We start from the raw sequence: 23,308 nt of genomic DNA on the forward strand, positions 1-23,308 counted from the left end.
CTCTGGGCTGCTGGAGAAGGCCCTCGCCAAGGGCGGCGCATGAGGTGAGTGGGGCCGCTGCCCCCATCTGTTGCTGCTCCGGGTTGCCGGGCCCCCGCCCACAGCATTGAGGGTCTTCTCTTTTGGGGCCTTGGAGGGGCTTTACTTCTCCGTGTCAGCAGAGGCGGCGGCCCTGGGACGGACCCTGGGGGGCCCCTGGCTGGCGGCCCGGGGGCCCTCCGTGTGTGCGTGTGTGTGCTCAGTGTCCGCATCTATGCAAGAGGGGCAGCGCTGCGTGTGCGGCTCCGGGCGCCGGAGGCACAGCGGCCTGCCGGCTCGGGCTCCCAGCCCTGGTGACGCAGGGCACAGAGCGTGGGGCCGGAGGGCAAGGCCAGGGGCCCGGGCCGCCCGCACAGTGCTCCTCCTCCAAAGCTCCCCTTTTCCTTCTTGCTTAATACCTCCTCCTGCTGGGCTGTGGCCTTCCCCTCCTGCCCTCGGCTTCTGGAGCAGAAATCGTCGGGGCCTCCCCTCTCCCCAGCTCCAGCTGGAGCTGATTGGATCCTAAGGGACATTTTCCCAGGAACTACCTCCTGGAACTGCTGGTCCCTTAGAGCCCAGTAGCCGGAAGTGGCCTCCGCTTAGCTGGAGGGCCCGGGCCTGGGCCTCCCTGCTGCTCTTCTGGTCCAGGCTCAGGCAGGAATCAGAGCTGGGGCTGGGACTCTGCACAGAGAGCTGGCCTCCGGCGGAGTTTATTCCGAGCATCTCCCAAGGGGATAACTTAAGCTTTTCACTGAACACCCTTCCCAGTCGTCACTAGCACCGGGGAACTGACAGCGCCCCGGGGAGGGGCAGGCATCGACAAAGTTCTGGGACCAGGGCCCACTGAGGGCCGGAGCCCAGGGAACTCATGACCCCCATCTGACCTAGGGGGACAGTGCAAACATGTCACGGCGTACTCTTCCATTCGGCCATCCCCTCGACAGAGAATTTAGGGGACACGGGAAGGGGGGAGGTGGGGAGGGTCTTCACTTTGTCTCCTTTGTCCTGTTCAGACAGAGTTGTACCTGCAGCAGACAGCTCTGAATTAAAGCATGAAAACGCAGCAAGACCCTCGGCCTGTTTTCTTTATGTCGTGTCTGTTTTCTGAGGAGGGGTGAAGGGGACTCAAACCGTCCCTGCCAATCTGGGAGTCCCAGGGTGCATGCTGGGAAAAGCTGAGCAAAAAGAGATCCTTTCTGAGCTGGAGGGAAGCAGAGAGCCGCGTGCAGTTTCCGTGCAGCCATGCATCTGTCGCGGCAGCTGGGATCACTCCCCTCCCGGGTCAGGTGAAGGATCCAGACGGGCGTCCCCCAGCCTGCCTCAGGGTCAGACTTGGCGGGGCCTGTAAATGCACCCCGTCCCCTCCCCTGCGGCCCCTCCCAAAGTGGATCTCGTACCTGCTCGGCAGATGCAGACACAGGCTGAGCAGGGGTGCTCCGAAGCCGGTGCCCCTCCTCCAGAGCCCCGCACCGCTCCCTGGCTCCAGTCACCCCTGCCTCGGACCGGCAGGCAGCACGTGACGGTGGCAGGCTCTCAGAGACCTGTGTGTCTTAAAAAAGAGGCGGTCTCACCACTGCTTAGAAGAAAACCAGGCCTGGTGGGTCACGGGACCAAGGATTCTGGAATTTTCAATTACTTTTGAAGAAGGGCTTCTGTTCAAAATCAAATCTTTATTCAAAAGAAGTGAAGGATTAGGACTCTGGCCAGTTTGTGACACACGTCAAGTACAGGAAAAAGAAAAAATCCTCTCAAAGAATGTAGTTCTGTTCTCTCAAAACGTGGAACTGTGTCTCTGATGGAGGCGAAAATCTTGCAAGGGCCCCAGCTGCAACTTTAAGAAGTGTTGCGCCGACCTGCCTACGTGTCCGGCATCTAAACCCGCACAGAGAATCCCCGCCTGTGGGCCTCAGTCCAGCTCAGAGTCGGAGGCTCAGCGGAGGCCGGGTATCGGTGGCCGCCCCACGTGACCCTGCGTGGAACACGCCCCCTCCAGATGGCCCCGCCCCCGGCAGCAGGCCCCTGGAACCCGGAGGACGCAGGACGCTGCTCTCCCCTGCAGGAGGGTGGGAGGGCTGCGCTGCCCTCCCCTGGCGTCAGGCATCTGGGATCGAGTGGTCCATGGTGTGGTGGAGCAGGGTCGGGGACAACCTAGATACAGCAACAATGACAGTCGCCCAAACCGGCAGCACCTTCTCCTCCCCACTAGCCCATACATCCCCCACGGGGTCCTTTATTTACATTTCTGAGACTTTCAAATCGCCAGAAGCCACCAGCCCCCTGGAAGGGAGGGCAGGGGAGGGCAGGCCGGGAGCCTTGAGGAGGCTGAGGAGGTTGGTATGGCTGTGGGCAGGGGGGTGAGGGGGCAGGCAGGAGGGGGGCAGCCTTACTTTTTGACCATGTGCTCGTAGATCACGGTGGGGATGATGGTCAAGGTGACAACGCTCCCGGCCGTGGCCAGAATCTCTGTGACCTCTTTGTCCTGGGGAGGAGGTGAGTGAGCAGTCACCCCGGGGGCAGAGGAAGGGTCAGCGCGGCCCCAGCCGGAGGACCTGCTGCCTCTAGGTGAGACTCCCAGGCAGACACCCAGGACAGGCCCGGGCCTGAGCAAGAACGCAGGCCCGCTGACCTGAGGACCCCTGCCCACCCTCACCCTGAAGGCCAGTCCTGTGGGCCCGAACATACCAGGGTGTCAGCACTGCTCGCCCCTCCCACCAGAGAGCTCCCAGAGCCCACATTTTCTATCCCATCTCCCTGACGCAGTCACACTCAGGTTCTGGCCCCAAAGCACAAGGAAAATTACCACGTGCAGGGACTATTAGGTGCACCTGTCCACCCAGTGGGCTCCTGGCAGCCAGCCAGCTGAGCCGAGCCCTCGTGGGACCTCTTCCTCTTACATCCGGTTGACCAGTAAAAAGAGAAAGGCCTACAGATACCATTCAGACCATGGAGAACAAGAAAGGACAAGCCTCCATGCAAAGCGGGCCAGATAGATCAAACTCTAAAGCTACGGCCACAGAAGAGCTTCGGCTCTTACTCTGAGACCGCTGACCTTTCACATACATCGAACCTGGCTGTGCGCTTAGTTGTCGCGGGACAAGTGGAGAAGACATGTGAGATCGGACTGGTGACAGTGACAGGGTGGAACTAGATCAGCTTTGAGAAGCAAACCATCTCAAAAAGCATAGCGACCTGGGGCCCTTCAGGAAACAGACCCAGTCCTCAGAGCAACCAGCACCATGGTCTGCCAGGATAACTAACAAGTTCATGACGATGCCTTGAGCCTCTGGCGAGGAAGAATTTGCCGCACATTTTAGACTGACTGTTCTCCAGAATAGTGAAGATCAAAGAACTGGAAGGCCTGGAAAGGAGTGGATTCTCTAGGACCCGAGAGCAACGGCCACTCGCAATCCTTACTGGTGTAGCCAATTTTGGGGGCATAAGGCCTGACCCCCAAGGGAGGGGAGAATACGCAGTGGGGGGCATCTTAGACCCACATCAGGAAGAACTTCCTGGCCACAATGCTTATGAGCCAAGAGCGCAAGCCTCCAAAGAAGGGGGGAGACTGTCAAGCATGGAAAGCACATAAGGGACGGGATGGCCTGACGCCGGCCCTTGACAGGGGCCGAGAACGGGCTGAAAAGCTTGTGCCCGCTGTGGAGTGAGAAGCCGCTGCTCAGGCCACTTCTGCCGGGGGCGGGGGCTTGGGGAGGTTGGAGCTCTGGCCTCGGGTGAGGAAGGGACCCTCACTCTAAATCACACCTGCGACAGAACTGCTCTCGGTCGAGGTGCAGTGAGTCAGGATCAAACCACTATTCAGGGTTACCTGTTCAAGCCACATGACTCGCCATCTCTGTGGTCTGTTCCCTGAAGGTGCCCACCCCTCAGTCCGTGTCCACTAGACCCTAGACCCCTGCTCCTTCTTGCTTTTTAAAGTGATTTTTTTAGAGAGAGAAAGAGAGCACAAGTGGGGGAAGTGGGGGGGGGGGAGAGAGAGAGAGAGAGAGAGAGAGAGAGAGAACGCATCCCAAGCAGGCTCCATCCTGCCAGTGCAGAGCCCAACCCGGGGTTCAATCCCGCAAACTGTGAGATCATGACCTCAACCGAAATCAAGAGTCAGACACTTAACCGACAGCCAGGCACCCCTCCTTCTTGCTTTTTAAAGATGAAACTCACCACACACACACCCTCAAAAGATGAACAGAGGTCAGAGTGTATTTCCGAACAGTCATTTTCTAAAGCATCCCTATTACTGACCGTGAGCCAGTGTGCAAGTAGATGTGCCGAGGGGGGAGGTGCCCCGCAAGCAGCTGCCCAGCCCGGCGTCCTGTCCTGCACGTGCCCTCTCGCCTCTCGCCCCTCCTTCTGCCTCTCCTCTGGCCTCCACGTGGTAGTGACAACAGGAATATTTACTGAGCACTTAGCCCGCGCCTGGCACTGTGCTCAGAGCTCTACCTTCCTTGTCTCACTGAACCCTCGCAGCAACCTCAGGATGAGGAAATGGAGGCTCGGACAGGGCAGCAGCCTGCCCACAGACACAAGCCTCCCCTCCACCCGGCAACCTCCCAGCCCCTCCGGTCCCGTGTGGCCCACCTTCAGCCCGATGACGTTCTGCCCGTTCACCTCGCACACGGAGTGGTTGGTGAGGAGCCCGTTGCGGGCTGCGGAGCTCCCTCTGACCACAGAGACGACCTTTCCCTTCTTGATGACGAAGCCAACGTGGCCCGTGCTGTCCTTGTGCATGGTGACGGTCCGCTGGAACGGCCTGGCGGGCAGAGACAATGAGCTGCCTGGGACGCGGCTGGGGGCAGAGAGGCTCCGGGGGCCAGGCCACTCACCTGTCCCGAACGACCATGACGATCTTCTCGGCCGATGCCCTCTTCAACACCCGGTGGGCTCTGTCTGTGCTCCAGCCGGCACAGTCACACCCATCAATCTGCAGGATCTGATCTCCAAAGCGCAGCCCCACGAGAGACGCAGGGCTGTTGGCCTTCACCAGCTGCACAAAGAGCCCCTGGGGGAGGCGGGGCTCCACGGTCAGCTCCCCGGCCCGGTCTGTGCCCAGGTCCCTGTGCTGCTGTTCTCCTCCTGACCGCCTAGGAGCTACGGGGCACGGGGACTACAGCTCTGCGTGGGCAGGGCAGCAATTTTCCTGGGGAAACACTTTCCTGGGGAAGAAACGCTCCAGGCCGCGTAGCCAGGGAGCAGCTTTCAACCCTGGCTGGAGGCTCTACCCCCAACCCCCGGACTGCATGGCTTCTTGTGATGGCATCGGCACCCCTGGCTTCCACTGTCTACAGACAGCTGCCTGGAAGCCAGATCCCTGTGATGGAGGGGAGGGAGGGCAGGAGGCTCTGAGTAGCAGGAGCCCAGGAGGGGCAGGTGGAGGGTCCCTGCTGCTGGAGCCCAGTGTCAGCCCTAGGGCCTTGCAGGATGGAGACTGAGAGGAAGAGCCTGGGCTTGGGGTTGGGTGCGCCTCGGCTCCCCTGCCTGCTCTGTACCTTCCTTACCGCAGACAGGGCCCCGCGCTGCCCCATCTTGGGCCGGTGGCTGATACATTCAGGGATGCCCCCTTCTCTCCTGCCCAGCCCCCAGCCCTACCTGGTCGATGGCCTTTAGCCGCAGGCCCGTCTTGCCACGCTCGTCCTTGCACAGGTGGATCTCGCGCATTCCAGGCTTGATCTCTGCACGCCGCGCACCTTGGCTGTTCCCAGACACCGGTGCCACCAGCTGGCCCAGCAAGGGGCCAGAGCCCACCATCTGCACACACCAGGGTGGGGTCAGCCGGCCCCTGGGGCCTCGTAAGGATGGGGAAAGGAAGATGTAGTGGTCCCTGGGCCCTATCCTATCCCCAGACCACACTCCTCTGTGGGGGCCGCTAGGGGACATGGCTCCATGAAGCCACTAGGGGGCGTCAAAGTCTACACCGCTGAAAAACAGCCAGGGAAATGACGAGAGACAGAGAGAGGATGAGTATACAGAAAGGGGACCCTCATTTTGCAAGGTACATTGGCATCAGGAGAGGATCCCTTTAAAATCCACCTAAAAATAAAAGAAAATTTCACAGCAAATAGTGAGCAACTGGGGGTGGGGGGGGGGGAGGCTCAATTTGGTTTTTGTCTTGAAAAAAATTTAAGCAAAAAGTATAAAAATGAACGCTTTCCCCCTAGGCCAAGAACCAGGCCGGATGCCCACTCTCACCACTACTGTTAAATACGGTACTCGAACAACTGGCCAGAAGAATAAGGCAAGAAAAGGAAATGAAGGCATACAGATTGGAAAAGAAATAAAATGGTCCCTATTTGCAAATGCTATGTTGGTCTACTAGGAAATTCCCAGGAATCTACAAATAAACTCCTAGAACTCATCACTGAGTTCAGAAAAGTCACAGGATACGAGATCAACACACAAAAATCAACTGTATTTTTTATATACTAACAGTGAACGCATGGAAACTCATGCGCCTAGGAGCGCCTAGGTGGTTCAGTCGGTTGAGCGTCTAACTCTTGGTTTTGGCTCAGGTCATGATCTCACAGTTTCATGAGTTCGAGCCCCATATCAGGGCTTGGGTTTCTCTCTATCTCCCTCTCTCCCTGCCCCTCCCCCACTCATGCTGTCTCTCTCTCAAAATAAATAAAAACTTTTTAAAAAGTACAATACCAACTATAATCACTCAAAAATAAAAAACAGGAGCAGATCCAACAAAACATATGTAAGAACTGTATACTGAAAACAAAAACCAAGAAATGACTGATAAAACATATCAAAGCAGATCTAAGTAAATGGAAAGGTATTTTCTATTCATGGATCAGAAGAACAAAAATATGAACCCTGACCTAAGCCTCACACCTTACACAAAAATTAACTAAAATTTAGATAGACCAGAAAGGCCTGATCAACGAAAGAAAAAAAAATCCATAAATTGAACATCATCAAAATTAAAAAACTTTTGTTCTGCTAGAGATCCTTTTAATAGCTTGAAAAGAGAAGCTACATTTGAGAGAAAATTTTTACAAACGACATGTCTGACGAAGGACTCTAGAATAAAGCGCTCTCCAAACTGGACTTAAAAAAACGAACAATCCATTGAGGAAAATGAACAAAACCTACGAACAGCATTTTACTGAAAAGAATTTACGGCTTGTAAACAGCACAGGAAAAGATGTTGAGCATCATGAGCCATCAAGGAAATGCAAACTAAGACCGCGATGAGACATCACTGCACACCTGTCATAACAGCTAAAATTAGTGATGATGCTGGTGAGGAAGAGCCGGAGTGACACGTGTTGCTGGCAGGAAAATAAAATGGTACAGCCACTACGGTCACTCTCAAGATAGTTTAGAAGTTTCTTTTAAAAATGTAAACATGGGGCGCCTGGGTGGCTCAGTCGGTTAAGCGTCCGACTTTGGCTCAGGTCATGATCTCGCGGTCCGTGAGTTCAAGCCCCGCGTCGGGCTCTGTGCTGACAGCTCAGAGCTTGGAGCCTGTTTCAGATTCTGTGTCTCCCTCTCTCTGACCCTCCCCCGTTCATGCTCTGTCTCTGTCTCAAAAATAAATAAACGTTAAAAAAATAAAAATAAATAAATAAATAAAAATGTAAACATGCACTTATAGGGGCGCCTGGGTGGCTCAGTCGGTTGAGCATCCGGCTTCGGCTCAGGTCATGATCTCACGGCTCGTGAGTTCTAAGCCCCGTGTTGGGCTCTGTGCTGACAGCTCAGAGCCTGGAACCTGCTTTGGATTCTGTGTCCCCCTCTCTCTCCACCCCACCCCTGCTTGTGCTCTGTCTCTCTCTGTCTTTCAAAAATGAATAAACAGTAAAAAAAAAATTTTTTTTAATGTAAACATGCACTTATCATATACCCTAGCAACTGCACTGCCGGACATTTATCCCAGAGAAATGAAAACGTATGTCTGCACAAAAAACTGTACACAAATACCCACGATAACTTAGTCTGTAATAGCCCCACACTGGAAACCACTAAAACGACCCTCAGTGGGTTAAACAAACCTCAGTACCTCCATACCGTGGAATACTACTCAGCAACAAAATAGGGTGAACTAGGGGAGGTGGGTGGGGGGCAGGGGTATAGGTGATGGGGACGAAGGAGTACACTTGTCATGATGAGCACAGGGTGATGTATATGGAACTGCCTGCTAAATCACTGTAGTGTATACCTGGAACTAATATCACGCTGTAAGTTAACTACACTGGAATTAAAATGAAATGAAATGAAATGAAATAAAAGCAAACGGGAGCCTGGGTGGCTCAGTCAGTTACGCATCTGACTCTTGACTTCGGCTCAGGTCATGATCTCACAGGTTTATCAGATCAAGCCCCATGTGGGGCTCCATGCTGACAACTCAGAGCCTGCTTAGGATTCTCTCTTTCCCTCTCTCTCTGCCCCTCCTCTGCTCATACACACATACATGCTCTCTCTCTCTCTCAAAATAAACAAACATTTTAAAAAATAAAAACAGGGGCGCCTGGGTGGGTCAGTCGGTTAAGCATCCGACTTCGGCTCAGGTCATGATCTCATAGTTCAATGGGTTCGAGCTCGGCATTGGGATCTGTGCTGACAGCTCGGAGCCTGGAGCCTGCTTCGGACTCTGTATCTCCCTCTCTCCTTCTGCCCCTCCCCTGCTTGTGCTCTGTCTTTGTCTCTCAAAAATAAATAAACATTAAAAAAAATGTAAAGAAATAAAGAAATAAAAACAAATAAGTAAAATGGGATGAGCTATTAATACAGTCAATAACCTGGAAACATTTCAAGGGCATTATACTGAGTGGAAAAAACCAATCTGGAAAGGATTCCATTTATATAACATTCTGAGACAAAATTATCGAGGCAGAAGACAGACTAGTGGCAGCCAGGGATGAGGGATGGTGAGGGGGAGAAGGTGGGCCTGATTATGAAGGGTCAGCCCAAGGGAGACCTTTGTGATGATGAAATAGTCTGTGCCTCAGCTGCACTGGTACTTACGTGAGTCTATCTATGCAGGTGATAACAGTGACATCCCACTGCAGACACTCACTGTAGCAACACAAAAGACCCCCTTTCTTTACCCTGTAGTTATGCAGCCACTTCCCACATAACCACTGGGAAAACTGGAGGGAGGGTACAATCTTCTGTACCCTTCTCTGTGCTATCTTTGTGACTTCCCATGAATCTATGATTATTTAAAGATACAAAGTTTTAGGGGAGCCTGGGTGGCTCAGTCGGTTGGGCGTCTGACTTCAGCTCAGGTCATGATCTCACAGTCTGTGAGTTCGAGCCCCGCTTGGAGCTCTGTGCCGACAGCTCGGAGCCTGGAGCCTGCTTTGGATTCTGTGTCTCCCCTTCTCTCTGCCCCTCCCCTGCTCATGCTCCGTCTCTCTCTGTCTCAAAAATAAATAAAGACATTTAAAAAAACCTTTTTTAAATAAAAATAATAATAAAGATTAAAAGTTTTAAAAAATTAGAAAAATGAATTCATTTGTCATATTTTTATCAATATTTAGGTGAAACACACTCGTGTCCTAATTACTGGTAACAGAGAGGAATCAAATCAAAGGCTTCAAACTGAAGTTTATAGAACATGACTTTCCTTGCTTCATGTCTGTACTTTACAGCATGACTGTCAAGGGTCACTGGGCAGAAACACCCAGGTGTCACCAGTTTTGCTCAGGGCCCCACACGCCCTCATCCTTATGGGTTTTCTCCCATGAGGCCCTCATTCGCCAGTGGCTGTGTGTGTGGCCGCAGCGGTTCCCATCATGGTTCTGCCACTGACTTTCACCAGTTCAGGGATGGACGGCAGACAAGCACACTGACAAAGGCCCAAGGAGATGCTGGAGCTCCTTGGGAGGGGGTTTCAGTGAGGACTGAGTCTCTAAGTGAACCTATTTTCAGGAGTGAACATTTCTGTGTCAAGGTTTCTCTTGCTCCCTAAAACCATGGAGAGAAGGAATCAAGCAAGCATTATGGTTTATTTGGGGACCGGAGCTGGGTGACCAGCTACTTGCCCCTCGGCTCTGCCGTCCATGCACCTGCTCTCAAGGCACAGGCAGCTCCTTCATTCGAAGCCTGCAGGCTTGGGCTGGGTTTAATGCCCTGCCCTCCCTTCTCATCCAGCGGGCTCAGGCCAGCAGCCTGAAGCCACAGGTCAAAGGGCAGGCAGTGGCCCTCTAGCACCCAGGTCTGCAGGAAACCCCACAGCACTTTTAATAATGGTTCAAAATGAAAAGTGCTATCAAGAAACAGAGCCACAGGCATGCTGGGGAAGAGGAGATTCCAGTCGGTTTGAATGCCAGACCAACAAGGAGGAAGAGTTGGGAGATTCTGTGCTGACATTAGGCAAGAGACAAATACCTACACTAGCACCTTCTGGAATCTGAAGCAGGTTCTGCTGGACTTCTTGGCTGGAGAGGGAAAGACCCATATAATTTTCCAATTCCGCCAGGCTTGGGTACAAAACTGACGGGAAAGGAAGGGAAGGAAGAGGAAAGGTGTTACTCAAGAGTGTGAGCTTGGCCACACCTGCCTGGCTCCCATGTGGTCACTCGTTTGTATTAAGAAACAGGGCCTGGGGATGCTTTTTACTTCCAAGAATGCACAGAACACTTGCTGGTGATGTGGGTTCTCCCCTCAGAAGGGCTGAGGGGCAGGGGTCTCCCCAGGAGCAGCCTGGGACACAGAATCCCTCATAGATCACTTTGCTGTTCAACTCAATGGACTTCCTTTGGCACTAGCTGGACATCCGACGCAGGGGTGGTGCTGGGGCTGTGACACCCCAGCTTCTAGGAAATCCACGGGCTGTGGGGGCTGTGGGAGGCCGGTGTGGGACCCCAGGGCAGCTCCAGGGAAACCGCATGGTGGCCAGGAGGGAGAGAGTGGCCTGAAGTCAACTGAGCTGCTACAGGACCTAAATCACGACTTCCACCAACAACTCAAAGGACCACCACAAACATCTTGGTCTCCTCACTAGGCCACAGAAGGTAGCCCCAAATCAGGGGAGTTAGTGGCCTTCGGGTCCCCCCTCAAAGGGTTCTGCTGGGAGTAAATGTGCAGGAAGCCCACAGCACAGCGACAGACAAGAGGCAAGTGCCTGGAAGTGGCCACAAGAGGTCACTGTCAGTCAGGAACACCCCTGCCCTGCTCACTCACCTGAAGGCTGGGAGACTGGCAGGGCGGGCATCCTGGGCGCAGCTCTGGCCTGGGCCTGGGGACAGATGGGGAGCACTGGTCAGCTGTGGCCTGGGGCTCCCTGAGGCTGAGGGTCAGGGCATTGGTTATGCTGGTGGGCCTAAGGTGGGGTGTCCATGAACCTGGGAGGTATGTAGATGCGGTCTCTCTAGGTGTTCCTATTTCTGGGGGAGGTTCTCCTCACAGCCTGTGACCCGCCAACTGTCAGGTCCCACGTACTACCTGGGACAGCCAGAACAACTGAGGCCCCTCCCAACCGAATTCTCAGTCAAGAAGTCCCAAATTCCCAAAACCCACTGGAACCACAGGTGGATAGAAAGAAGAGGAGCTTCTGTGGATGAGCTGGCAAAACACCAGACCCCTGGGGTTTACTCTGGAAGCCTGTCTACAGTACGGAGTCTACCTGTACCCAATTGGAGGAAGCACTGGGACAGAGTGGGCACAAGAGAGGCCTGTCTGCTGCAGCTGCTTGGACTTTTCCATTCCTGCTGTTAACTCCATTCCCTTAACCTCTGGACACCTGTCCACCAGCAGGCCCTACAGTGGCGACCTGCATGCCCAGGGGCCCTCAACACACAACACCTTCCAAGACAAGCAAGCCTCCCTTACTTACCTTGGGGCAGTCACAAAGGCCCCATCAGGGGCCTAGGCTAACACGCGCCCGGTGGCTTACCTGGATGGCTTGGTCCATCTTTAGGTCCTCCAGAGATGGGTACAGCGTGGACATGTCTGCTCCTTGGAACACTCTACAGGGCACAGAAAGTGAGGAGGGGTGACAGGAAGCATGGGCATCTACCTCCCATCCATGTGTACCACTCAGGACTCTCAGGATGAGAAAGATTATCGGGAAGGCATTGTCCCCGTTTTAGAGATGGGGGAGCTGAGTTTGAACCCAAGTCTGTTTTGTTCCCAAGCCCGTGATCGCCACCCTTGCAAAATTCCATCCCACCATGTTCACCTGACTCTGGGCTATATTGGCCAGGAAGAGGAGGACTAGGGGCCAAGTCCTTCCCAGTCATGTCTCAAAGGTCAGGCGGGCTTATGAGGTCTGATCACTCAGGATCCAAATTCAATCTGGCAGGTTCATAGCGAGTACCTTCTGCATACCTGGCCATTGTTAGGGGTGTGCACAACACCATCCCACAGCTACACAGAATTCAGTCCAGTGTTAAAGTAGGTGGGGTCTTAGTTACAACAGAAAGGCAACAGGGTACTTGAGAATCCCTCCCCCACCCTCCACACCCCTCTTCATCTCTGGGTATTTGAGCTCCTACTGTATACCACCCATTTCCAGCCTTAATCTTAGCCTGGGCTTCCACTCTTCTCCTTGTAAACCTCTGATCTCATGAAATGCAGTGTCTTGAGTTTTGCATTTAGGCAGTAGCCCAATTTGAATGTACGAAGTACTCTGCAAGGTCAAATAAAATCTGTTTGCATCTGGCCTGTGAGCTACCAGTTCCAACCTCTGGAGGAATCAGAAGTCCATATGGGCCACTTCAGGGAATGTGGACTAGACACTGAGAGCAGTGGGGAGCCACCAGGGGGCTTGAAGCAGGGGTAAGACATCCCAGGCTCATGCGGAAGGCCTATTGGCTGCATGTGGAGAACAACTAGAGAGGAGGCAAGGCCCACTGGCAGATGTCGTAGCCCCTGGGGAGAGGTGGGAAGGTGGGGAGGTCTGCACAACAGCCTGGGGCTTAGGGGTGGGATGCGGGAGAGAAGGGATTTGATGGCAAATTAGAAGGAATGGTGTGCGTGAAGGGTCAAGGCAGTAGGTGCAGAAGGAGAAGGAGCAGTGATGGATGAGGACGACCTTGGCCCCTGTGGGTCACTCAGGGAAGATGCCCAGAGGATTTGCACCTGGGCAGGCGGGACTGGTGTCCCATCACCCCTGGCACACAGCCCACTCAGTTCCTGTGACCACCCCCGCCACCCCTTTACTGTGTACAGCTGTTCTGATGTCCTGATGACGCCACCTTCCTAGGATGGACATGAAGACCAGGGGTCCCAAATATGTTTCGCTCACCTCTCAGTCTCGTTTTTTGTTTTTTCAAGTTTGAGCTAGTGCCGACCTTTTAAAGTCTGGGAAAATAAGATTCTTCACTTCTAATTTGTATTGAAAAAAAAATCAAAAACAGCTGGCAACACGAGAGCAGAGATCGTGCATGGCAACACCCAGTCCAGGTCGCATTGCAATCTCTGCCTCTTAGACGGGGCTGCCTGTGTATTCTTGGTTCCCAAAGTTTCCAGCTGGCAATTTACACTTCCTGCTTGGCTCCTGAAGGCAGGCTGCTCCAGACCCTTGCCCTAGTCTAGTCTTTGGAGCAGAAATGATACCCTCAAAAGGAACAGAGATTGTCCCAGGGGGAGAGGGAGACTGGCTCTGAACCCCTTTAGACCCACTGGGGGAACAGACCCCTTTGTCTGTGGCCTTCCCCTGCACACACTCGGGGAGATTTTTATCTTGGGACAGTCCTCAGCAGGTACCATCTGTCAAAAACAAGTCACTGTTTCCAGGATCATGCATGAAGAGCAGATATGAAAGTAAGAGGCCAACCCTGCCCTGCTTTTTCTAACACTGAAGCAGCACAGCAGTTATATTTTTAGCGGCTGCCCTCTGGGAGAGCAGAATTGGAGATCCACTTCCTGGAAGTCACCCCCAGGCCAGGACCACACAACACCTTCTCTGCGTCTGGGACCTTCGCCACTGCCACCTTCTGCGAGCTCCACCTCAGTTTTGGGCTCTGGGCAGAACCGAGAAGCAGCTATTCCCCCAACTTTGAACAGTTTATGATACAGCGGGGAATGGCTCCTAGCCAGCAAATAGGCTGGGTCTCATTCAATCATCCCTCTATCCACTGACAGCATTTGGGTATCTACGGCGTGCCGGGGACCCTGGGCCTGTTTTAGTCGTCCTGGTCCCTCTGCTTGGCACACCACCCTTTGCTATGTGGTGGTCTTTAAAGGCTTAGCTCCAATGCTGTTTCTTAGGTTGTCTTTTTCAGGCCATCGGACCCCCTGCTACTTGGCTGGGTCTCCATGTGTTCCTAACCCTGACCTGTGCTGCCTCTATCATCAAGTTATTTATCATATTACACAATTAACATCTGGGTATTTTCTCATACTAGACCCCACCTCACGAGGGCAGGGGCTGTGTCTGTTCACCACACTGTGCCTCCCCACCACACATGCATGGTGGCAAAAACTGTTATTTGAATAACTCAGTGGTTTTCCAAGAACAGATCGGAAATTTGTGTGGGGACTTGGGGTGTCACAAGACTGAGGGGACACTAATAACATTTAAGACACAGCGAGCAGACACCTGGACCTCTTGTAAGGCACAGAATGGTTCACCATAAAAAACTGTCCTCCATCCTGTGCAATTTTCCCAGTGTCCTTCCAAACCTTCATGTGGGCAAAAAAGCCTGCTTGCAACCTATCTTATATACAGATACGATGAGTTTTGGCGTGCCCGAGTGGCTCAGTTGGTTAGGTGACCGACTCTTGATTTCGGCTCAGGTCATGATCTCAGGGGTTTGTGAGTTCAAGCCCCACATCAGGCTTTACGCTGACAGTGCAGAGCCTGCTTGGGATTCTCTCTCTCTCCCTGCCCCTCCCCCACTTGCTGTCTCAAAAATAAAAACTTAAAAAAAAATACAGTGAGTTTTTCCTGGTTTTAATATGCAATATGTTATCCAGAAATGCATATACCAGGCTAATCAAGGGAGGTCGTACTCTGTTTTGTTCACCATTTTGGAAAATCAGTGTCAGTCCTTCTCACCACCGGTGAGTCACCAGAACACGCCCATGTGTGTCTGCATTGTGGCTGTCATCCGAATTACACATTTGTATACAAATATCTAGCCTTTGACTTGAGAAGTCAAATACAAACTGTCGGCAAAATTCAGGTGAACACTGTCTTAAGTCCAAACTTACTCATTTTACGTTAGGCACAAACATCACCTGGTGTAATCCAGTTCCAGCCTTTACAAAGTGAGGTGCATAGTCTTTTACTATAAATTACTTTCATTGCCCGTGTGTCGCCTTTATAACAAATACAGGGCATCATACTGATTTTATTTCACCCCCGGGGAACCACCGTTCCGGACGAATCCGCCTCCTCTCTCAGACTCAATTTCCCCGACTTCCGCAGGTAGGCACAAACTCCACGCACTGGGGACCGGTGAAGGCCCCGCTGGTCGCGAGGGACTGTTCTTCACCCCAGCCTCAGTTTCCCAATCTGTCACACCGCTCAACATCTCCAAACTACTCCCAGGCGGCTGCACCATTCGCTTCAAACCGGCCCGGAAGCGACGTCTCGCGGCCGCTGTGGGCTACCGCGCCTGCGCAGAGACCCCGCCAGGCCGCGAGGGCTCGCTGCCGCATCTAGAACGCATGCGCCTCACCCACCCAGGCCCGCGCGGCGCCCGCGATTGCTCCCAGATTGCCCCGCGGTAGCGGGGTGGAAAATGGCGGTCTCCTCTCTCTGCGCGGGTGGTAAGCTGGCTGGGTTGCTAGAATCCAGCCGGCCTCTCGCCTTATCCAGGTGCTCATGGCTGGTGCCAGCACCCACAAAAAGAAATCAGGTAAAGCTGCAGAGGAAGGGATGGGAAGGCTCGATCGGGCCCCTTGACCCCTCTTTACTGGACTGGAGGCTGCGCGGCTCAAATCGAGCTTTAAAAGGAGCGCGCGTACCCCATGCCGCTGACTCCAGAGGGCCATTCACGGCCTCCAGAGGAGGGAGGAGGCGGTTGATCCGTTTCCTGCTGAGAAGATTCTGTTCTAAGGCAGCTGTGGGAGGGGAGAAGGGTAAAGACACTCCTGCGCTCCGCGCTCCCCTCTCCTCGCTGCCTGTTGCTGGAGAAGAAGGTCCCTCTTGTTCGCCAAGGCTGCCGAAGCAGTTCTCGAGTATTTCCTACCTGTTGTGACATCGTCGGCCCTCCCACTCTTTCTCTCGCCGTTTATTTGTTTTGTTTTGTTTTTTCCTTGCCTGGCGCTGACTTCTGACCAGGTGCTTAGCTGCAGGTGTCCCCCCACCCCTACGCAGATTCACCCTGGGATCCCACCCGATAGTGGCTGAGTGAGCCCCGCTACCCAGGATAGGGGTTTGTGCTTGGCCGGGCAGATCACTTCCCACAGCCGAATTGGACCCACTGCTTCTTATAAGGGATTCGGGCAGTTTGGCTTATGGGATGCAGGACAAAAGGCTAAGGCAACCAGGAAAGCCCGATGGTTTGGGATGAATGATGAAGAGGTGACTATGAGATTCTTTGGTCTAGAGAAGAGAGGTTTGCCTAATTCTGTGCGTGTGGGGGGATTTGGGGGAAAGCTTAGAATTGAGGGAACAGAAAGTTTAGAATTGAAGTTCACCAGAGGAACAAGGGGGAGGGAGAAGGCATGAATGGCATTCAAGACAGGGAACAGCACCTGAGAAGGCATGGAGGCATGAACTAGCAGAGTGAGTTTTAGTATCAGAAGGCAGTCTGGAATGAATGAAATGCAGGGTGAGTGTGGAAAGTGAGGAGGTGTGACTGCAGACGGTAACAAGAGTCAGGTCACGGAGATGTGAATTCCACGTTGAAATTTAGAGATTTATCCTGAGGGCAGGAGTTGGGTATGGCTCCCAAGCACAGAAGCTGAGGTGAACTCACACCAGATTTCTGGCTCAGGCCACGAAATGGATTTGGTAGCCAGCTGTAGAGGGCAGCAAAGCTAGGAAAAAATGAGGTAATAAAGATCTGGACGGCAGCTGGACCCTTAGGTCTGGGCCTCCCTATCCCTGGAGTAGCACACTCCACTTCCACCCTCTTGAACCAACTTCCTACCTCCCTCCCTTCCCTCTTTCCTCCCTCCCTCCTGGATTGGATTTGTGCTGTGCTGTATTTGCCTATCTCCCTCCCCAGTGCCTGGCACACAGCAGGCATCCAGCTACTGTCTCTTAAAGGAATGGAAAAGACAGAGGGGGAAGAGAAAGCCAAAAAAAGTCCTTTGAAGAGAAACCCTGGGCCTAGAAAGGGAGGAAAAAAAAAAAAAAACAACAACAACAAACCAGTGCCCTGATGAGGTAGATTGAAAGGCTGCCTCCTACGATCTGACAGTGCTCAGTTCAGTACCGGCTTCCTGCAATTAATTGGCTCCTCTGAAAGGAAAATAACCCATCTCTCTCAAAGGAATTTTCCTTCCCCCTGCACTTCACAGAATTTCCATCCCTGAGTTTCTGTGCTTTTTTTGGATATAAGCAATACCACCACCCACAACAGTCCAGCAGTCAGGTCCTTGGAGATCAAGAGGGCTGACAAGGGCGTCAGCTTCCATCTTTGGACTTTGGGATGAGAACACTCCTTTGGCACACCTTGTTCCAACCGGCTGAAACTACAGGACTCCTACTTGTTCCTGTGGACAGCTCATCCACCCTTCAGAAGACAGTGTGTGCGGGAGGGAAGCGTGGGTTAGTGTCAGAGGAATAGCTCCTAGAAGGCCAGATTAGCCCAGGGAAGTGGGGAGTTAGAAAGGAAGAGGCTGTTGCTAGGCCACCAGCAGGTACCCTCCTCCCCCTCAGGGCTGTACCGCATGCTGGAGAAAAGCTGTGAACGTCTACAGGGAATGCAGGTGCTCCCAAATGCAGGCCCTGGAGAGGCAGAGCAGGAGCAAATCCTGGGAGGCAGGCAGGACTGGATTCGGACTTCTGCCTCTCGCTGGTGCAAATAAGCACGGACAAGTCCCTTGTGAGTGTCCTTTTGTGATACAGGTAACAGGGTGACAGTACTTGCATCACAGAGTTGTCGTGGGGACGTAAAGATCCTTAAAAAGAGGGGCGCCTGGGTGGCTCGGTCGGTTAAGCGTCCAACTTCGGCTCGGGTCATGATCTCGCGGTGTGTGAGTTCGAGCCCCGCGTCGGGCTCTGTGCTGACAAGCTCCAAGCCTGGAACCTGCTTCGGATTCAGTGTCTCCCTCTCTCTGCCCCTCCCCTGCTTGCGCTCTGTCTCTCAAAAATAAATAAATGTTAAAAAAAAAAAAATTAAAGATCCTTAAAAAGAGAGATCTGTATAGAGTGCAACTTGGCACGTAAAGGGCATGCAGTCATCATTAGCTATTCATTCAGGACCTTTACTGAGTAGCTACGTCCTTGGGCTGTTCTAGGTACTGAGGCAGGGAGCAAAAGGAAAATCTGTCCTTGAGGAGGGTTTCTTTCTAGCTGGATAAGTGTGTTTGCTGTGGTAGGAAGTGATGGGGAGAAAGATAATGCAGGATGGAGGGTGGAGTGTCCAGAAGGGCCTCACTGCCAGGTGGGGGTGGCAAGTGACTTGTGTAAAAGCCTAAAGGGGTAGGGAAGAGCAGGAAGAGTGACGAGGTGGAGGGCGTGGCCACTGCGGCGGCAGCCCTGAGGTGGGCACGCCTGTTGTTTCGAGGTCATCTGGCTGGTGAGACTGGAGTCCATCGTTCGGAGGGGGAGCAGTGATGAAGAGGTCACAGGAGGAGTGAGCAGGCCAGTTCCCCAGGATTTGGCATTTACTCTGCTGAGATGGGAGCCACTGGAGAACGTTGAGCAGCAGAGGGACATGGTCCAACTTAAATTTTAACAGTCCCCCCCTCTTGTCGACGTTTGGAGAACAGACCAGAGGGGCAGGGGTGGACGCAGGGAGCCCCGGTAAGCAGCGATGGTGCTGTCAGAATCGTTACTGGTTTGGAAATCAACATTTTTAGACAAAGAAAAACTAGGTAAAAACAAAAAAGAATTGTTTTAGTTTGGGCCGCCCCAGGTAACGAGCCAGTGTGGCAGCCTCGTCTGAAGCACCATTTTCTGAGACTGTGCTGTGCGGAGGGCACAGACTCTCCCCTCACGGCCATGAGCTCATTCAGTTCTCCCGACGGTGTGTGTGGGGAGTGGGGGGAGAGGTTTCCAGTCTCCACAGGAAGAAACCAGTTCTGAGAAGGTCAGGCCACTGGCCCAGCTCCCCAGCAGCTTTTTCCTTGCCGTGGTAGGGAAGTTGCTAGAAACCGCTTCAGACAGAGAAAACAAGTAACAGAAACCGAGGCCTGCACTCCCAGTGCCTTGTGGAAACCCACTCTTTGCCTGGCCTTCCAAAAGCACACTTCAAGGAACAGAGTGGGGCGGGGGGGGGGGGGGGGTCCCATCTCTCGAACACTGGCACAGGCCGTCAGAAGGAGCCCGCAGCCCTCACGGTGTCTGGATAAAGATCACTGGGCCCTCGAACTGACCCAGGGCTGGGGTCAGAGAAGGAGACGCCAGTTCACATTGTGCTCCCAGAGGGAGGCACCTTGAAAGGAAGCTGCCTGGGAACCCAGGAGGGTCAGGATAGCGAGAAAGCAAGCCTGACTCGGTCCCAGTCAGTACAGGCCCCCGCTCTTACCTGCCGGCCAGATGCTGCCGAACGTCCTTTTCCGGCTACTGCCAAGAGAGTCTGTTCCCCTCCCTGGAGGGTGGTGGCCCTTGTCCCAGCCAGGTTCTGGCTCTGGGAAGGGTGGTGCCCGCCCCGCCCCCTGTCAGCTGACTCAGCCGGGTGGACCCAGGTAAGAGCCCCGTGGGCCTGTGAACCAGGCAGGTCACAAGGCCCAGAGCACGGCTTGGGCCTTAGTGCAGATGTGGAGGCGGGGTCAGGGGCACACAGCTGCTGTTGGGAGGGGTAGGAACCAAGACTTCTGGGCCTTGAGGAAATCGGAATCGGATTGAACGTCCCGTCCTGCTGAACATGAGGACGGTTTGATGGGTATCCGGGGTCTTAAAAAACGGCCGTAAGTTGTGACCCAGCATTTCCCCTCTAGGAATGTGTTATAATAAACTAGGCATTGAGATCCCATCACCACACTGCTTATCACAGGGAAATCCGGAAATCCCAAATGCCCATCCCTGGGGTCTGGTTAAACACATCCATGCTTTCAGAAGGTCACAAAGCTGTTAATGTCATTTAAGGGAAGACAGCAAGGAAATGTTCCTGAGACACTGGCAAGATATTGAAAAATCAATGTTGTGATTCTGATCTTGTGTTTGGTTTTCGGGTTTTTTTTTTTTTTTTTGAAAAGCGGATATGCATTGCCAACAGTCTGGGAGGACATGTACTAAAATGCTGGAAAGTCTGGATGGCGGGGTATGTGTTCCAAGGTGCTGAGGGTGGGGTGGGTTTGCTTTTAAAGTTAGTTTTTGCTTTGAATGCTCATGATTTTTGTAAGGCGGGGAGCAAATTAAGTTTGTTTTTAAAAAAGTATTTAAGGACACCTGGGTGGCTCAGTCAGTTAAGCCTCCAGCTTCAGCTCAGGTCATGATCTCATGGTTCACAGGTTCGAGCCCCGCGTCGGGCTCTGTGCTGGCAGCTCAGAGCCTGGAACCTGCTTCGGATTCTGTGTCTCCCTCTCTCTCTGCCCCTCTCTCGCTCGCGCTCTGTCTCTGTCAAAACTGAATAAACATAGAAAAAAAATTTTTAACAATAAATAAACTTTTCAAAATAATAAAAATAAAAAGGAATTTAGATAGGTTGTCTGCAGAAAGAGCAACAAAAGCCGTGTGCTGGGGTGGGAGGGGATTTTTTTCTAGTACCCTCTTTGGTACCTCTTAAATTTGGAAAGATCCGACTGTATTACCTATCCCCCCAAACAGTCAAATAAAATCACATAGCAAAGTGGGAGGAAAATAATTCAGGTCCTATTGGGTTTGGTTGGACACAGGTGCCTGTCACATTTGGTGCCTGGAGAGGGCCTGGGGACCTGCGTGCTGGGCAGTCCCGTGAGGAATGACGCAGGGCACCCACCCAGGGTGGGGTGAGTATCGAGACCGCTCACAGGACAGGCAGGCTCACGTCATAGTCCCCATGACGGGCCTGGGCAGAGCTGCACTAGCCTTGGGCGTCCGTCACATCCTGACTGGGGACCCAGCTGGTGTTCAGCCCCACGGAGGAGACACTGCCAGCCTCTGGGGGGCTTACAGCCAAGAGTCCTACGCAGGAAACGGAACAGGAACCGGAGCAAGAAAGGCAGTTGCCACTAATCGAGCACTTACTGCCCCCTGTGTTTTAAAGGCATCGTCTCAATGGCTTATATCCTCCCTGCTAAGTAGGTGTGACAGGCAAAGTGCCTCTCAAGTTACACAGCTGGAAAATGGCTCCAAGGTCATGTTTTCTCTTCAGTGAGACAAATGCCACTTGAAGCTGAGGTGTGGACATACCTAAAGGCTGAGCCATATGGGTCTGAAGCAATAAGCCATGGGGGATGGACCAGGCCAGGTCTTCAAGGCCAAAGAAAAGTAGGAAATAGAGAGTCTAAATGAACCACGTGACCGCCCCCCAACACACACACACACACACACACACACACACACACACACACACATCTCAGTTCACTCGGTCACAGTCTGAAAGGGTCTTTGAGAGGAAGCCAACCCAGAGGGTAAGGGACTTGCCTGTGGTCACACAGCACGTCAGCACAGAGCTGGGGCAAGAACTCGGGTCCCCTCACCCCCACCTGCATGCAGGGGCTTCGTTCCGCTCCGCGGTGTTCTGGCCACCTCCCTTTCCCACGTCTCCCCGCATCCAGCTACCCGGGAGGATCTCTCGGGGTCATGCCCCTGCCCACAGTCTTCAGTGGCTCCCTACCAAAGGGTCAGGACTGAACTCCCAGACCGGACATGGGGCCTCCACAGCCTGTCCCGTTACTGCCTTTTCAGGCGGAATCCCCCCCCCCCCCCCCCCCCGGTCTCACGTACACTTCACACGTCCGTACCTGTGCCTGCCTGCTACTTCTGGAACGCCTCCCCTGCCCCACCAGACCACTCTTCCAGGAGGGCACCCTGGTCACCCGCATCCGTGGGGCCTTCCCAGCCTCTGAGCTCCGGGTCAGACTCTTCCTGTGTACGTCAGGCTGCCAGTTGAACCCAAAGCTCCCTGAGGACAGGGCCTAGTTACTAGATCTATAGCGGCTGTTTTCAGGATAAAAATGGGAACTTGTGCTCCGACCAGGATATAGTTCTGCTGTTACACATGCGTGTGAACAATCTTCAAAAGTCTAAGACACGGGTATCCCAATATGCAGCTGTACGCTCAGAAACCCCCTAACAGCGCCCTGCCGGCCGTTCCCGCGGAGCCTAGATGTCGCAGACAGCCACTGCCACCTGGATTTAGCCTGTGGGATGAAACCTCTGTGCCGTCTGGAATGGGCGCTCCGGGAGGGCAGGGGCCCGGCCTGTGGGGCTCTTGTCCCTAGGGCCCAGCACCGTGCCTGGCACACAGTAGGCTCTTTGAAGTGTTTGCTGAACGAACAAACGAATGCCCCTCTATCAGTTACAAACGCAGTGGCTCACCCTTATTTAACAGATGGGCTGCCTTGGGGCATCTGATCCGAGGCCCAGATCTGTGACGTTGAGCACGTAGTACACTTGTCTCAGCTTCTGTTTCCACATCTACAGATAGAAGTAGCGGTACCTGCTTTACAGGCTCATCCTGAGGGTTAGATGTTGCCAGCCTAAGACCCAGCTCGCTCAGCACATGTTAAGTTTCTGACTTCCTCGTGGAATCAGTCTGGCTGTAAGTTACCGGAACACAAGTCATCTGGCTCAAGTGAAAAGGCAGGTGCTCTCTCTTCCTGGAAGAAGGAGGAATGGCTGCTGAGCAGACAGAAGCACCAGCTGTGGGCCCCTACCCTCTGCGTGGACTCCGGATGGCGGGGCCCCGCTGCTGCACCCACGCCACTGAATGCTGGCTGGCAGAGCTGTCTGTGGAGCTCCTCTGCATGTTGGGCATCTCCGATTCTTCCCAGCGGCCCCCAGATTTAGAGAGCGAAGTACCTTGCCCAGGGCCACACAGCCTGAGTGGTAAGGCCAGACCTTGGCTGTAAACTGAACAAAGCTTCCTGGTCTCAGAGTCTCCCATTCCTGAGCAACTGGCCATAGAAGTTTGAGGTGGTAGCTGGCGGCCCTAGGGAGTCAGAGGTCCAGGAGGCTGATGTCCCACACTCCCTCGCACTTGTACCCCGCTTGGTCCCACCCACCACCTCAGCCCCTTTCCTGGAAACACAGGCACCTGCCGGTCCCTTTCCTGGAAACACAGGCACCTGCCGGAGACCCCAACCTCTAACGCCCTCACACTACCCCAAGGTGGTA

General features: G+C 53.6%; 1 protein-coding gene across 2 annotated transcripts; it reads right to left on the minus strand.

Annotated features, from left to right (window-relative positions):
• Positions 1–2: 2 nt before the first annotated feature.
• Positions 3–21,880, minus strand: SDCBP2 (syndecan binding protein 2). 2 transcript variants are annotated; one of them, XM_049651027.1, is made up of 9 exons: positions 19,575–21,880; positions 11,876–11,948; positions 11,164–11,218; positions 10,373–10,473; positions 5,617–5,775; positions 4,854–5,029; positions 4,609–4,780; positions 2,406–2,497; positions 3–2,166 (listed from the first exon to the last, which is right to left on the minus strand). In XM_049651027.1, the coding sequence occupies exons 2-9, from the start codon at positions 11,927–11,929 to the stop codon at positions 2,112–2,114; spliced, it is 864 nt and encodes a 287-aa protein (XP_049506984.1). In that variant the 5' UTR covers positions 11,930–11,948; positions 19,575–21,880; the 3' UTR covers positions 3–2,111. The 2 variants fall into 2 exon arrangements, with proteins under 2 accessions (XP_049506984.1, XP_049506985.1); XM_049651028.1 differs by lacking the exons at positions 10,373–10,473; positions 11,876–11,948; positions 19,575–21,880.
• Between the last annotated feature and the right edge of the window lie 1,428 nt (positions 21,881–23,308).

The sequence above is a fragment of the Panthera uncia genome (genome assembly GCF_023721935.1).
Source record: "Panthera uncia isolate 11264 chromosome A3 unlocalized genomic scaffold, Puncia_PCG_1.0 HiC_scaffold_11, whole genome shotgun sequence".
Lineage (NCBI taxonomy): Eukaryota > Metazoa > Chordata > Mammalia > Carnivora > Felidae > Panthera > Panthera uncia.

Bases quoted from the DNA above. Each gene is read 5' to 3' on its own strand.
- SDCBP2 (XM_049651027.1), bottom strand. From the start codon at position 11,929: ATGTCCACGCTGTACCCATCTCTGGAGGACCTAAAGATGGACCAAGCC. The intron at 5,776-10,372 runs GTAGGTATTTGT...TGGTGTGTGCAG, and splicing joins AGATTCCAGAAGGTGCTAGT to ATGGTGGGCTCTGGCCCCTT. The intron at 2,167-2,405 runs GTAAGGCTGCCC...TGCTGTATCTAG, and splicing joins TACGAGCACATGGTCAAAAA to GTTGTCCCCGACCCTGCTCC.